Source organism: Carex rostrata, chromosome 16, assembly GCF_964058835.1.
Source record: "Carex rostrata chromosome 16, lpCarRost1.2, whole genome shotgun sequence".
In the NCBI taxonomy this organism is placed as follows: domain Eukaryota; kingdom Viridiplantae; phylum Streptophyta; class Magnoliopsida; order Poales; family Cyperaceae; genus Carex; species Carex rostrata.
Genome location: NC_135933.1, coordinates 2,331,154 through 2,347,674, shown reverse-complemented (window position 1 = coordinate 2,347,674; position 16,521 = coordinate 2,331,154). Strand labels below are relative to the sequence as shown.

The 16,521-nt window shown below is 34.6% G+C and overlaps 1 protein-coding gene and 1 long non-coding RNA gene across 4 annotated transcripts; one reads left to right on the top strand and one right to left on the bottom strand.

The window, feature by feature from the left end:
* Positions 1 to 6,999: 6,999 nt before the first annotated feature.
* Positions 7,000 to 11,265, bottom strand: LOC144567600 (Regulator of Vps4 activity in the MVB pathway protein). Of its 3 annotated transcripts, none has more exons than XM_078317769.1 (7): positions 11,081 to 11,265; positions 10,852 to 10,984; positions 10,176 to 10,279; positions 9,363 to 9,534; positions 8,366 to 8,506; positions 8,103 to 8,197; positions 7,000 to 8,015 (listed from the first exon to the last, which is right to left on the bottom strand). In XM_078317769.1, the coding sequence occupies exons 1-7, from the start codon at positions 11,161 to 11,163 to the stop codon at positions 7,292 to 7,294; spliced, it is 1,452 nt and encodes a 483-aa protein (XP_078173895.1). In that variant the 5' UTR covers positions 11,164 to 11,265; the 3' UTR covers positions 7,000 to 7,291. The 3 variants fall into 3 exon arrangements, with proteins under 3 accessions (XP_078173895.1, XP_078173896.1, XP_078173897.1); XM_078317770.1 differs by having other exon boundaries at positions 7,000 to 8,006; XM_078317771.1 differs by lacking the exons at positions 10,852 to 10,984; positions 11,081 to 11,265 and adding an exon at positions 10,622 to 10,657.
* A 2,128-nt stretch (positions 11,266 to 13,393) lies between these two features.
* On the top strand, positions 13,394 to 15,969 carry LOC144567285 (uncharacterized). Its single transcript, XR_013515385.1, has 4 exons — positions 13,394 to 13,575; positions 14,607 to 14,652; positions 15,306 to 15,362; positions 15,764 to 15,969. It is a non-coding gene; the product is annotated as an uncharacterized LOC144567285 (long non-coding RNA).
* Positions 15,970 to 16,521: the final 552 nt, after the last annotated feature.

The following is a 16,521-nucleotide window of genomic DNA, read 5'->3' as shown; positions in this document are numbered from 1 at the left end:
TAAAAAATAAATCACAAAGTATGTCCGGCCAACATGAATCCATGCAAAACATGTTCTAAATATTAAATCATATTTTAATTCCGAATCTTTGGCAGTGTAAAAATGGTAATGTGACAGTGGACTTACGTTGTTGTTTAACTCTTTCGCAAACCACCACTTAATTCAAAGGAAGTTTGTGTAAGAGATTAAACAACAATGCACTGTCACATATCATTTTTACACTACCAAAGAGTTGGGATCAAAACATAATTTAATTTTAAGAATATTCATTTGCATGGATTTTGGACAGCTTGTGACGCCCATCTCATTAAATCAACCACTTTACATAAAGCAACAAAACAATAAAAAAATAGATCGCAATCAGGATCAACACACAAATAACAATTAATACTACTAGTTGTTTCTTAAGAATCGAATATACTTCTGCCTCATTTTGGCATATCACAACTTGTCTATAAGGTTGCATATGAGGATTATTTAAACTTATGTTACTTAAATTGGCCATGCTGTCGCTCCAGCCCATCCATTGATTGTATGCTAGACATGTATAAAATTTACATCTCGGATTCTTTATGGTCTTCGAAAGCCTCACAACAGTCGACTTAAGACATCTATTGTAATTACTATAAGGTTATGATGAGTAACGACTACTTTGGCTACTCATTTCGCCTATATAAAACAAAAAAATAACATTAATTAACTAAACCCTAGTTTAAATTAGTTGTTCCCTAATTTAATAAACCATTCAAAGTAACAATTAAAATAAACAGAAATAAAGGAGGGAAGAGTGATCTAGTATACAAATTAATTACTCCGGGAGAGGAAGTGTTGATATTTGTCCATCGATTTGGGAAGTTTAAATTCACAGCGAGCAATATAGTAGAATACTTAATTTGGGGATATACTAAAAGGCTCTGGAGAGATGAATCGATCGACCTAGGGTTTATTGGAATATATAAAATATAACAGCATCACCATCGATTTAACATATTGAGCAGATAGTGCATACTAAACCCGAGGTTCTAATTATTTACAAAGCGTTGCCCCTAGGAATATGCCATCGGTTCAATATGGTAACGAATTGTTATTACTTTGTACTATCACCAACGGATCATGTACATAACAGATGGTAAAAGTAACCCCATCAGTGCCATCAGCCGGTTAGCCGAACCGATGTTAAAGAGTCGCTCAATACTAACTGTTCGTGAAATTTAACCGATGGCAAATGAGGAGGTCAAGAGGGGGTCCATCAACACCATCGATTTTGTACCCATAACAGACGGTAAAAAGTTCAAAGTAATTACAGCACTGCCACTCGTGACGTACACCATCTGTGCGGAAGCACATTCGATGGTAGAGGGGCGATGAAAAAAATGTTTGTTGTAGTAGTGTTCTTTCCTTTAATTTTTATTCCAAGAAGCTAAAAATTTCCTTTCTTTACTTTTATTATTTCCTTATTTATTTTTATTTTTATTTTTTTTGAAACTCACTTGATTTTCTTTGTGCAAACTCCCAAACAAAGGACAGATGACATAATTTCACGATTTGAAACCTACGATTGGCACAACCACCAGTACAAAAATAATCCTTTTTCAAACACCTACAATTTTGATTGGAGAAACCGCCCTGATTTTTATGACCAAGATTATGGTAACCAATACCAAAACTGTATAAACCACCATCACAATTGTCCCAATTAGAAAAATAGTTGAAAATCTGATAGTCTCCCAAAAGGACTTTGTTAACAACCAAAAGAACAAAAATGATGAGTTTTTCGATGCCTTAAGAAACTTGAATAGTAAGGTGAAACTCCTAGTGACCCAAAGAATATTGCTAGAGACTCAGATTGCCTAACAAGCCGCTTCCTCTTCATGCCCACAAGGAATGCTTCTCGGAAAGTCATAAAGTCCAAGGGAATACGCCAATGTCGTGGCAATTGAAGGAGAAATTGAGAGTAAAGAACCTCCCATGGTGCAAGAAGAGAGCGTGCAAGATAGGCAATAATCTAAGAAAATGCCAAAAGAAGAAGGTGAATCTTTGAAAGAGGAAAAATTCGAGCAACAGAATATGAAAGGCAAGCAGTACAAGATGAAAAACAACTAGAAGAAGATGAAAAACAACTAGAAGAAAATGAAAAACAACTAGAAGAAGATGAAAAACAACCCGTAGAACATGAAATACAACCAGATGAAAGATAACTAGTAGAATGTACATACAACCAGTATAACATGAAAGACAACCACCACAAGATGAAAGACAACTAGTAGAAGATGAAAAACAACTAGTAGAAGATGAAAAACAATTATAAGAAGATGAAATACAACTAATAGTAAATGAAAGACAATTAGAAGAAAATCAAAGGCAACAAGTAGAATATCAAAGATATTTAGTATAGACAACCGGTAGAATATGAAAGACAACCAGTAGTGCATGAAGGACAATCAGTATAAGAGTAAAGACAATTATAATAAAATAAAAAATAACTATTAAAAAAAAGACAACTAGAATAAAATGAAATTCAATCAGTAGTAGATGAAAGACGAGCAGTGGGACATGAGAGATATCCAATTAAACATGAAAGATAGCCTATATAAGATTAAAAACAACTAGAAGAAGATAAAAAATAGCTACTAAAAGATGAAAACAACTAATAGAATATGAAAGTCAACCAGTACAAGATGAAAGAGAATTACTAGAATATGAATGACAACTAAAAAAAGATGAAATACAACTAGTAGTAGATGAAAGACAATTAGTAAAACATAATATACAATTAGTAGATGAAAGACAACCGGTAAAACATGAAAAATAATTTGTAAAACATAAAAGACAATCAGTACAAGATGAAAGAGAACTATAAGAAGATAAAAAATAACTAGTAGAAGATAAAAAAAAATGACTAGTAGTATATGAAAGACAACTAAAAAAACTCATGTGATTAAGATTTTTATGACAAATATAATGAAAACAGTCCCATAATTTTGCAAAATCCACACAGTTCCGCATGCTGGATAATTATTCCTATATTGCTTTGCGTAGAGCAAGCATGGTGGCAAGGTAGCATAACTGAGACGAGAAGAGACCTCTCCACCTCCTGTGACACCCCTCTCTTTAATTACCAAGTCCATCGCATACTCCATTAACGCTGCTTTACATGACAATGTTATCAGCCCATCAACTGTGTATTCAAACTCTTCTTCAGAAAATTGGAAAAACTGAATAACAATTATAGTATTGAGGTAGTCTAATGGGATCATAAACCGCTTCCGGTCGATAGTATACACAACAAAGTGGCCTTTTTTGGCTCGGGGCTAGTGCATTTATCGGCATCATCTAATAGCTTTCTCTCGAGTGTGAGCCTTCTTCTACCTAAGATAGAAATTCTCTGCCACTTTTTTGCCATTTGAACAAGCTCTTAGGAGTAAGCATGGTTTGCAATTTTTAGCGGTAAATTGTAGAGTGTGCAAATGAAGATCTGAGTAATGATGGAACAGAGCTGGAATCTATTTTGGTTATATAGGCTGAGGAATGATAAGCATAATGCAATGGAGATTTCCTTGTTCATATATGACTGGTTGTCAAGGGACAAGACCATTATTAGCTTGTTCTTCAATTCGAGGGACATGCAAAAATCAAGCCATTAAGAATTGCTCAACTTGTGAGACAAAGACCTGTCTCCTCACAATCATCTCTGATGAGCAAATTTGTTGATTTCAAAATTCCAAGTTCCAACAGTGCCGCATTAGTTTCATTATTATTTTTCTGTACTTCCCCCTTTTCTCTTGTTATATTCCCTTTTTTTTTATTAAAGGCCCCAGTGCATGCACTCGAGCATCTTTTAGATGCTATTCTTGAGAGTTGAATCTAGTCACTCTCAGAGGGCCGGGGCTCGCGCCACTGTGCTAAGTCCGGGTTCCTCTTGTTCTTTTCTTCTTAATTTTCTTAATAATTGAAATCATTTAATTTGAATGAAATTTTTGGGGTTCATTTCACCTTACAATCTTTAGACAAACTTGGACCACCATCATGTCTTTGCCCTTGATTTCCTAATTCATCAAGGCAGGTGAAATTTCCAATAACGGATGCAAAAATTCATGTCATGAGCATTTTACTGGTCTTAACTCTTCTTTTCAAAAACAGGTTCTGCGTTTAGATATTGTTTTGGTAGGGAAAATGAAGGCATCCTTGCAAAACTACGATCATGGCAGTTCCCCTGTTTTCAGAAAGCATGTCTTTCATATGCTTCATGTTTGATTGTTTATTTGTTGGGTCAAAAATCTTTGACATAATGCATGCTGTCTGAACTACATAGGACCCACCAAAATCTTTTGAAATTTGAGTCAAAATAAAACCTTATTGACGAGCACAAAATGAAATTGAACCAAACTTATATGTCACTAAATGAAGAAGCAAAATGCCAAAATTCATTCTATTTTAAAAAAAATATCTACTCCACTACTGGGGGTTTTTCATAGAACTAATGCGTGCTGTCTGAACTACATAGGACCCACCAAAGAAATGAATCGAGCTTCGAGTCCGACTGGTGTAATGATCGATAAATAATTCCAAGACAACTTTACAATTACTACCAATTCTTGATCATACTTTCACTTCTTAATTTGAAAAGGGATTTCATTCTTCTGGGCTATTATTATCATAAACTTTCTGAAAGCAACAAAACATATAGTAAGAAAGTAAAAGATTCATAGCTGAAAATATCCTTGAAAGTGTAACACCTTTTAAAGTTACCAAGAAAAAAACATAACACAAATTATAATTTTATAATATCAATTTTTTTGTACAATTAATATTTACAAGATTCAATATATTTCAAACGGTCCCAAATCTCAAAAGACACACCCCTCCATCTCCTTTTTCAAGCAGATAATCGAGAATTAATTACAAATCTCCTGAAATTGAGATTTTGGTCAGAAATAATGAATCCAAGTCTATATTTTTCAAAACCTACACACTTCAAATTGCTGGCTAATTATTCCTAAATTGCTTTGCGTAGAGCAAGCATGGTGGCAAGGCAACAAAACTGAGCCGAGAAGAGCCCTCTCCACCTCCTCTGATACCCCTCCCTTTACCAAGTCTATCACATACTCCATTAATGCTGCTTCACACGGCAATGTTATCGGCCCATCAACTGTGTATCCAAACTCTTCTTCAGAAAGTTGGAAAAGCTGCATAACAATTCTAGTGTTGAGGTAGTCTAATGGGATCATGAACCGCTTCTGGTCAATGGTATACACCACAAAATGGCCTTTTTCGGCACGGGGGCTAGTGCATTGGTCAACATAACGATGAGAAAGCTTTCTCTCAAATGTGAGCCTTCTTCTTCCTAATACAGCCATTCTTTGCCACTTCTTTGTCATTTGTACAAGCTTTGTAGGACTAAGCATGATTTTAGTTTTCTATTGGTAATGTGTATAATGTATAATGAATATTTGAGTGTTGATAGAAGAAAACAGCAAATCGCTTGGTTATATAAGCCTAGCTAAAAACAAGTGGAGCTTTTGTTGTGGTTATATGACAGGTTGGCAAGGGACAAAGCCATGAGCTCTCTGGTAGTGGGATATTAATTGCTGTTAGATATGGCATTTATGTATTAGTTCAGCATCAAGATCGGTTGTTGAGTTTGTCTATTCAAGATACAATCCAAAATCAGGACATAAAGACTTGTACAACAACTTGTGAGACAATGATATATCACCATGCATATCTTCTCTAGGATTTAATTGATTTAGACAACCTCATGTGCTCGCATTTTCTCGTGTTCTATCAAGAGAAGCAGGAATTCCAACTTTACATCAATGTATAACCCATCTTATGGCCATTTTACCGGTCTATTCTTCTCATAAACAGGTGCATTTGACTCTTCTCCCCTTTGTATATAGGAACACTGGAGACAACCTTTTCCTATCTATGATCACCTTGAGGTCCCTATTGTGCACATCTCTCTCACGGAATTGCAAATGTAGCTCGCTCTCTGCTTGTGGCTCGAATAAGTTCAACTCAGAGTTTTGACTCAATGGCAACTTGATACTTGAAGGTAAAATCAAACTAACCATCAAGTTTGAAATGAAACCTAGGTGAATGAAGCTTACACAAGATCACTTGAGATTTATTTGAATTAAGTCGTACTTTGAAGCCAATACCAATTTTTTTTTTCCATTATATATGTTCTCACTATTGTAATCGTTTGTCATATTTTCCTAAACTTAAGGTCATAATTTGTTCCAATTTTCCACCCAAAAGTCTATTTTGTGTCAAGCCAAGCTGACCTTGCAATCTGTAGATAAATTACAAAAGAGTCAGATTGAGCTTATGAGCGCTCGAACCAGCATTAAGTGTATATATGTGTGTACACGGCAATTAATATCAAGCGAGTAACAGTTTATGAGACCAACTGAAGTTACTAACGAAGTATGGGTTCCAACTTGTAATAAGATGAGAATAATGTTACAAGCTGGCCACAGCTACCATTTTCTTCCTGTGTAGTATATTTGCATAGAAATTTGATTGTTAAATAGTGCATATGTAATCTTCAAAGAACAATAAAAAAAAAAAAAAAAGTAAATTAAAGATGAGCGGGGCTCACATGTCTCATTGCTTTCATGCTCCAATCACATTCTACATCTTTATCTCCAATTTCAAAGTCCAAACACACGACCGGAACAGCTCAACATGATATTAAAATGTGCTTGGTTATCAGATTTTTTTTTTTTACTATTTTTAAGATATGTACAAAATCACTGTTTTTAGATTGTCCAATTTTCTATAGAAAAACATTGATCTTGTATATCTTAAAAAATAGTAAAAAATAAATAAAATTTGATCTCCAAGTATATTTTAATGTGGATATGATGTTGAACGGTTTAGATCATGTACTTGGATTTTGAAATTGAAGATAAAGCTATGGGATGTGATTGGAACATGAAAGCAATGGGACATTTGAGACCTCATTAAAGATTGACTGCTGAAAAATACCATGACAAGCCATATAACTAACTTTACATTCTCCTGAAGTTCAGATTTTTGTACCAAGAATATCCACCACAACACGGGGGAAAAGAGTTTACAATGAGTAAGGCCTAGAATACAAAGAAAGAATTGAATTCAATCACCTGAAATAATCCTCAGCACAAACTCAACAACTCAAATTAAAGACATACTACATATCTATTTATATTTAACCTATATTATTATATCTCCAGTGAACTTTACCCAGAAGAAAACGAAAATATTTTTAAACTACCAATAAGAAGCTGCTACAGGACTCCTGTGTCTACTGGTGAGACTTGAAACTGCCACTTGACCTGAGAGCCTCATAACGGGCAGTTAATTCTTCATAATCAGGCAGCTTAGGGTGGACTCGTGAACCAGTACTTCCACTTCCCTTGGATCCCTCACTGTGCTTATCATTCTCTTCAGAGGCATCCTTTGGAAGTGGTGGTGGGGCCCGTTTTGGTGGTGGGGCCTTGCAAGGTGGGCCCACTTTAACTTTCTCCATGTCTTCGTCAGATTGGAACCCATCAGAGTCATCAAACTTTACATCTGAATTCACTCTTTTTGGGCCAACACCAACATTGGTGTTGCTTCTAAGTACCCTTCTACTATCCACTTCTTCAGAATCTGCATCACTATCTTCGTTTTCTATGGGGTTCAACCCATCAAAGCTGTGAGAACTGAAACGGTTTGTGGTGGATTTGAAACTTGTTTGATGGGATTGTGAACTCTCTTGTTTGCTCAACTGAGCAGCAGCATCACTATCTTCGTTTTCTATGGGGTTCAACCCATCAAAGCTGTGAGAACTGAAACGGTTTGTGGTGGATTTGAAACTTGTTTGATGGGATTGTGAACTCTCTTGTTTGCTCAACTGAGCAGCAGAGTTTGCAGCTGATACTGCTTTTGCTGCGAATTCAGCTGCAGCTTGAGCAGCTGAGGCTGTGTCACTGAATTCCATTGTCGTTGAATCATTCTCCTCTTCATCATCATCATAGCTAGAATTTCTGAGTAATTAAGATGGCATTTTAGCTGGACTAAACTATTATAATTAATTAAGTATAAGTAAACAATGTTAATATATTGACAAGCACCTCATGTTATGCTCGAGGTGTTGAGGGTCAGCTTGTAAAGGCTGATTTGTTGTTATCGGTAAAGTTGAAGCACTAACAAATGTTGTAGGGCCAACCTGCAAAATTAACTACATTAGACTCTTCTCCAGTTGTAGGGGGCCTGCCTTACCCAACTAAGATCCTGTTAAACCCCTATTTTTCAGAATGCGCGCCTCTCAGGCGCACTTAAAGCTTTTAAAGGTTTCATTGAATTGAGACCAAAATATAGTAGTAATTGAGTGTACCAGGCGCTCTTCAGGAGGTTTGAGAAGCTCTTGTTCAGTTTCAGTCGTGTCCCAGTCAACCTGATACTCCTTAGCAATTGCTTTCATTACCTTGAGCTTCATGTCTCCAGTAGGTTTCTTTACCGATAACTTCTCAATGAGCTTCACAAACAGGGAAATCCACATGTAAGGCTCTTGAAAAATTGGAGTTCTTTGTACATATTTTACCCATTAATATACTGTGTTTGCATATAACACCCACCATACCTCACAATGAAGTGAGAACTGTAAACTGTAAACACCCACAATTGTTGGATTATTTTGCCACCTTAAATTAAAGCTAGGACCTATTGGTCAAACACCAATGAATGAATTACAGCCAATCCATGCTATTTGATAACATATGCTATAATCCATTAATATACTGTGTGTCTGTGTTTGCATATAACACCCACCATTCCTCACAATACCCATCATTGAATGATGGGAGATGGGAGAACTGTAAACTGTAAATACCCACAATTGTTGGATTATTTTGCCACCTTAAATTAAAGCTAGGACCTATTGGTCAAACAACAATGAAAAAAATTACAGCTAATCCATGGTATTTGATAACAAATGCTATATGTTAATCTGCATTGGTGTTATTAGTTCATGACAAGTAATTTGAAAACATATGCTATATGCCAATCTGCATTGATGTTATTACTTAATAGTGCATGACAAGTAATTTGTGGTATTGCTTGTAAAATATCAAAGTATTAACTAGTTGCATTAAGATGAATGCTGAAAGAAGAATTATAAGGCCAACTTACGAAATAGGCGGTTTAGTGCCTCTCCGGTAATACAGAATTCATTGGATGGTCCCAAGAAGTTTGGGTCCTCCATTTTAGACTAGGCAGGCCTTAGGTCAGGTCTGATTGAAAATGAAGTGGGCCCAGTTATTCTTGGGACCATCGGATGAAATTGCGACAACTGGCCAAACTGGAAAATAATTTGAAGAGATTTGGAAACATACATGCCGGTTGACACCAGAATCGGGACGTAGCTCTGTGGCTGCAGTTACGAAATCCCTCCCATATTTCTTTTCAAAAATATCATGAATCCGAAGTAGCTCTGGGAGTTCAGAGCACCTTGGACCTGCATATATTAAGCTGGAGATGCCTTCTTTCAAATCCACCGGACATCCCCTGCAAAATTGGTCATGCTATTATTTGAACTTCATGGAAGTGGCAGGATAGTTTTTTTTTTTTAAAAAAAAAAAAGCTGCACAATAGTACTAATGATGATTTTTGAGAGATTAATTTGAGGGGGAAAAAACAATCCTGCTAGTACTTTAAAGTTCCTAAAGCACTTTAAAACAAGCCCTGATAGGTTTTGTGCAAAAATAATGGACAGGAAAACTTGCCCTGAAAGATCAGTAATAGAAACAAAAAGAGTATGTCATCAGCATATTCTTGTCCACTTTGATACATAAATAACAGTGCTTTATGATAACAAAAATAAATAGTACATTTTATTTTTTTCCCCCTTTTACTTCCAATTTTGCTTAGTTTTTCTATATTACTAACCCTAGCCACTTATTAGATCAGAAGAAACTTAAAATTAGCAACTGTTTTGTGCAAAATATTTGATAGACAAATTTGTCCTGAAAAAATCAACGAGAAGGGACAAGAATAGATCATAAGAATATTATTGTCCACAGAGAATTTTTTTAAATTTACCAAAAATTGAGGGTGGCTTTCTTAGGAAAGGAATAATAATTGCTGTTGTTGATGTTTTAGGGATGAAGTAATAGGGTTTTAGGGTAACATACAGAAATTACACAAACCTTTCTCTTGTAATGATTGAAAGTCGGGCAACGATTAGCTCACAGAATAGTTCAATTATTTCATTTGCGGCCATGATGTTTTGCTCCCTAATTACATGCTCCACCTGCATAATTCAAACATTTCATTTATACCAACATTGCTTTATTCCAAAGATAGGATCAATAAATCCTGAATGGTACCATGTCTATTTCATAATAATTCAAAACTGACTTCGACCAATGAGAAAAGCATCTCTGATGGCCAAAAGGAAAGAGGCGCATGGAACTGATTCTCTTCAAATTCCAACTAAAGCGCTCTAATATAGTCCGATTTAAGAAAAAAAATAAAGGATATAGATGAAACTCTAGCTAGCTATAAAGCAAAAGAAAGAGAAGACGGTGAGAGCTATGCTGACATAAATTGGAACAAACTAGCTCTTTCTCACGGAATCAAATCCAGAACCTACCAAAAGCAGCAGGCCAGTAATCCCCTAGTATCTGCTCTAGAAACGGATGCAATAACAAATCAGGAAAATTTAAGTGCAAAGTTGCTAGTACTATTTTATTTTGGGGAAAAAGTGATATAGCCCAAATTGGGAAAAGGAAGAAAATCTCAAAGCTAATTAAGTAAGAAAGAGACTGGTTTCGCCCAAATCACATTCTATTAGCAGAAAATAGGATTAAAATGGAAACTAACCCGGATCCGAGCAATGTCCTCTTGACCCGATTCGAGCAGCACGGCAATATCACGCCGCATTTGCCGTATTTGAGCGTCCCTTTTGTTCCTTAGTAGTTTGATCCTTGCTGTCGCCATCTTGGCTTCAGCTTTGCTGAAAATTTCAAAATACCGACACACGAGAAGCAATTTTATACCACCACCATAAAAGTTCATGAAATAGATTAGAGATTTAGAGAGGGAAGAGTACCATTTAGAGGGGCTGAAGCTTCGGCAAAATAGGAACTTCGTCGCTGCTATGAGCTTACGGAGATGTTTGTTGTTGGAAGCCATTGGCGAGAGCGAGAGCGATAGAGAGAGAGAGAGAATGGCGTGACTCGGCTTATTGAGGGGGTTCGTCGCTATTGCATATTGGCGTGGTTCGCAACGGTAACCTTGACGACTTTCCTTACACGTGGACCCAACTTATTTTTTGGAAATAACAACTTTCTGTTCCCCTGTGAAACGGTCGGCTATCCATAATTCCATATAAAGGAAAAATTAAATAAGAAAAATGAAGTCGGTCGGCTCGGTGCTGGCTGACTTGGGCTTCCTTTTCCCAGATACCGGAGGATACTAAAATTTACCGTTCTATTAGGTATGTCGGTTGCGATATTAAAATACCTATTCCAGCTAGAATTTGATTCTAATTTTAAGTTTTATTAAACTAGTTTGTTTAAATTTTTGTGAGAATAATTTGTTTTAAAAAGATAAACAAATTTGATTCTCTATTCTAGCTATTCTAACTCAATCAAATACTAAATGTATATTTGGTTGTAAAATAAGAATAGCTAGAAAATTCATCTTCAAAAAAAAAATAGCTAGAATAATTATTTTGCCATTTGTATTAAATCTAACTTTTTGTAAAAATGAGTTATTCTAATAAGATAAAAGTGTTGAATTCACTATTTGAAAGATCAATCTAACTTTCTGTAACAATGAGTTATTCTAATAAAACAAAAGTATTGAATTCACTATTCTAACTATTCAACGATATCCAAATAAAGAACAAACTATTCTGAATAGTCTATTTTTACTCCAACCAAACATAGCCTCATCTTGTTTTGAATAGCTTGTTTTCAAGAATAGCATATTCTCATTGCAACCAAACATACCCATCTCAAAACAAACATTTGATATCAGATTATTCGGATGTAGCGAGAATAGCTTTTCTGGAATTAGATTATTCGGAATAATTTGTTTTATATTTGTTTGGACGTAACAAGAATAGTTTTTCTGGAATTAGATTATTCGGAATAATTTGTTTTATATTTAGTGAGATCTGAATAGTTAAAATAAGAAAAAAAAATTATTTTATTAGAATTGATTATTTCTATAAAAATAAAATTTGATTATTTTAATAAGACAAATTTCTCTGACTATTTTAAATTTGATTTTTATAGAATTCTTTTTGGTCCGATTAGAATTAAATTTAGACTATTTTCTTTTTAATTGTATCTTTTGGTACCTGAGAAGATACATCTTTTTATGTAATACAATAGGGTTCACTATTTTACGGTACATATTAACTTTGAGATTCGAGCAAAAATTCAAAGGGATGATCCGGATTCACTGATTCTAAAAGATTCTCGTTGTTCAGTACTGGAAAGGATATGAACTCGTCTGCTGGTTTGCGTTGTATCAGAAATTGGGCCCATACAAAATATTTCTTATTTTTTTATTCATAACATTGAAAGTTAATTAACTTATGAATTACCTCATTTCATAAAACTAATACTGGATATTTCAGCGTTAGTAATTTGAAGTTCGAATTAATTGCCAACAATTTTTTTTTTTAATTAGTTTCTGTAAAACAAAATAGAATGCTAAAATATTTTAACGTTCCTAGACATAAAGAAGTGCTGAAATTTTAACAGTTTTTAAGCAAGTAAAAACGTTGAATAGTTCAATATTTTTGCCATGTGGAAAAATCAAATTTTCAGTGTCAGCGTTATGAAATGAGATTTGGGTGTCTAAATAGCATGCTATAGCATTTTCGGATTATAAAAGCTATAGCACGCTATAAGTGCATCATATTGACATAGTGTTATTTTTTTAACCATTCAACTTTGACACAATAAATGTTATTTAAACCTTTGATTATTATAGGTTTCAACTTTTTATTTTTATGAATAAAAAAAAATTAGGAAATATTCTATGGATGTGCTTCTCAGGGAGTGAATGGAGAGAAAGAAAGAAAAATAATTACATTTCATCTTGCTTCCGCATTTTAATTTTGGAAAATATTTTTTTAAGTAAATGGAGAGAAATAAAACAAAATCCTTCTATTCATTTTATTAAAAATTCTTCTTCTTAAAAGCAAAGGTAATAAAGTTCACCTCTTTGTCATTTATTTGATTTGTCTTTATTTTCTCTCAAACTTGGAAGCAGACAATAACTGTCAAATGCAAACCCAACAAGAAAATTAAAATCCAGTGGGCTAGATCAGGTCCAAAATATTAGGCCTCTTATTGGACTTCCATTGTTTAGATTTGGGCCGTTTCGTATTGTTGTCTCAGAAGTGTTTTGATTTCTAGTCAGCAACTCGTCAAATCGATTCCCGACTCGACAAAGAGAGACCAGAATCTGAACAGAGAGAAAGATGGGAGGCGGAGGTCATGGCGGCACCACCTACAAGGGATACACGATCGGAAACCCCGCTCGCTGGCACTCAGCCACCGGAAAGGGCCTGTGCGCCGTCATGTGGTACTTTCTCTTCCGCTTCTGTTTATCTTTCTCTATTTCCTCCAGATTTTCAATTTTTTGGTTGAAGATCTCGACGGATTCAAAGTGCAAACGACGACCCATGCTCAAAAGGATCCGTTCTCTTGTGGGATTTGAAATTTGATCCTGATCTGATGCGAGCTGTTTTCGTTAAGAGTGCTCTTAGTATCGATCTTTTTATTTTTTACAAAAAGGCAAAGAGCCCTATTTCATTACCAGTAAATTATAACAGCTACAACTATTAAACCCAACTAGAAAATCCCAGGGGGCACCAAACAAGTGTAGCCTCAGTTGCACACACACACACACACACACACAAAACTTGTTACTGAACACATCCAGCTGACGTAGATATGCAGTGGCAAGGTTTTCTTTTTATCTTTTTTTGTTTTTTTCAACATTGGCAGTGGTGCCCCAAACTTAAGACCTAGTCCCTCAAAATCATTTTTTCCCACAGCATCAATTCAGTGCAGAGCTTTAACAACTAAAGCATTTACACTTATCAAAAACATCATATTCCAGCTACAGATTATTACATTGCCATTCAGCTTCATTCAAATACTGGCATCTCACAGTCAGTATTTGCTGCTGGTAAGCATCTCAAAGGAGAAATGTCTTGCAAGGGTATTGCTCTTAGTATTGGTTAAAAGTATATATTAGCTCGTTTGGGTATCAGTACCAGATGTTATTTGTTTCCTGCTGAGTAGTTTGATTTTGTACTCTACATGTTACTAGAAAATTGACCTTGTTGACTATTATTCCAACGTTTCATTGGAAACAACCAGAGAAAAAAAACATATATTTGGGTAGAATTGAATTTATTAACCATCTATTTGGTAATTTACATAAAATGGGATGTCTTCCTGGTTCATTAATTCCTCATGCTCATCTTCTGGATTTGAAATTAAGTTGCTTGGTATTATTCAAATAAAATATCTGTAACAGAAGAAATGTTTAATTTAGAAAATTTCATGACCCATTTTTTAACACTAAATTTGTTTTTTTATATACAGGTTCTGGATTTTATACAGGGCTAAGCAAGACGGTCCAGTTGTCTTGGTAAGTATCTCTCCGACCTATTCCAATTCTTGAAAATATTTTGCACTTTTATATCTCATAGCAAAGGGATACCAGTTGAGTCATGTTAGCTTTGCTTTTTTCATTTTGAGAAAAGTGGGAAACACAAATTCAGCTTTCATTTTAGGAAATAAAAGCACAGTACATGCACTATTAATGTACAAGCCTATTTTAGACAATTATACCAGAACTCCAGGTGAAACCGAAAAATTTTCAACAGAAGGGTACCAAGACTTCCGCTTTCTACAAGTAGTTTATGGCCATTGATTTGTTGTTCCTGCGAAGTCCTTCATTTGAGTTTCCAGCCGTGATTTTTAATGATATTGGGGCTAATAGAGATTTTTTTTCTTTTGGAGTTAGTTTATTTTTTCTGATAGCTACTTTCCTTTTACACCTAAAACCCTAATCCCTAATTGATGAGAATTTTTGTAAAAAAAATGTCCACAGATATTGTTCTTTTTCATTTAAAATTATTGCAAAATTTTAGAGATCATTGTAATTTAAAATTATTAATTTTACATTGAGGAATAAATAATAGGTGTTATTCTGAAAATAAAAACAGTAAAGCCTGGTGCAGGACTACCTCTGCAAAAAATTTGAAAAAACCTAAATGATTCAGTTTTCTATTTTGTAAGGGTTGGCGCCATCCTTGGGAGGGACATGGGGACCACTCTGACAGCCATGGGGATGAGGTATTCTTTTTCAGTATAACAATTGCAATTTATAGTTTCCCCCTTTCATATTAAACTGCCTTGATGTTAAAATTGTAGATTATTTAGTATGATTGTTCAGTGTGAAATTCCGGCTAGTAATTGGCTCACGAGAAGTCATATTATGGTTTTCTTGTTAAAACTGTTAACTAAAACTGTGTTAGTGTTCTATTCCATTCTTACCTGTGGCAAAGTTTAGCTATGTTAGGCACAGTTCTTCTTTTTCTTTCTTTTACTAATATTATTATGGTTGCTTTTGATTGATCCTGTGGTGAACTGAGGTGCAAGAATTGGATATCATGTTCCGGTACCAATAGCTATACCTGGCTTTGACAATTTATTTTATTCTTATTGACTGACTGGTTATAATTGTACTTTCGTAGAAATCTCACTAGATATCCTGAAATGAGCCCATGAGGAGAGACTACTTCCTTACTGTTTGCATTCTTAGTTGCAATATGTAATAAGAAAACTGTGAAGCTGTTTATTATTGTTTTGCTTACACTAACTATATGATCAGATTTTGCTGGATTCAAGTGTTTGTTTTTCTATGTATCATCCGATACCACCTACTTTTGATGTTTTGTTATTGTTTTTCTATGTTTGTTTTTCGAAACTCTAAAATCGGAAAATTATTATGCGGAAAGAGACTTGAAACCGTGAAATTATTGTGGAAAGTTAGCCTGGAACCGTAAAATTATTATGCGGTTTGGATAGTTTCAGAACAAAAATTTTAACAGGATGTGGAATTCAAAATTTTCATTTTTTTTTTATATTAATAAAAAATTTGGGTGTAAATGGATTAGGGGTGCAAACGGATCGGATAGTAGTAAAACCATATTGTATTCACTTTTATTTTCCGGATATGAATATGGATCGAATATTAGACAGATACAGGTCAGATATTAAACGGATACAAATACGGATATCTGCTTTTTATAATAGTAAATAATATATATTTTTTCATAATATTAAACTATGTAATATATATCTATTATTTAGATACATATAATTAAAATTTAAAACCATATTTGTATCCGTATCTGCATAGATATTCGACTATCAGACACCCATATTTAACTTTCAGATACGGATTTAGATAATATTTAGGGGGGAATTTCATGTATATCTCTCAAAAGTT

What these genes read in the sequence shown, in the direction of transcription:
- LOC144567600 (XM_078317769.1), bottom strand. Translation starts at nt 11,163, where the DNA reads ATGGCTTCCAACAACAAACATCTCCGTAAGCTCATAGCAGCGACGAAG. An exon ending in ATTCTGGTGTCAACCGGCAT is followed by an intron (nt 8,507 to 9,362) that starts GTATGTTTCCAA and finishes CTGTTTGTGAAG; the next exon opens with CTCATTGAGAAGTTATCGGT. An exon ending in CACCTCGAGCATAACATGAG is followed by an intron (nt 8,016 to 8,102) that starts GTGCTTGTCAAT and finishes TTAATTACTCAG; the next exon opens with AAATTCTAGCTATGATGATG.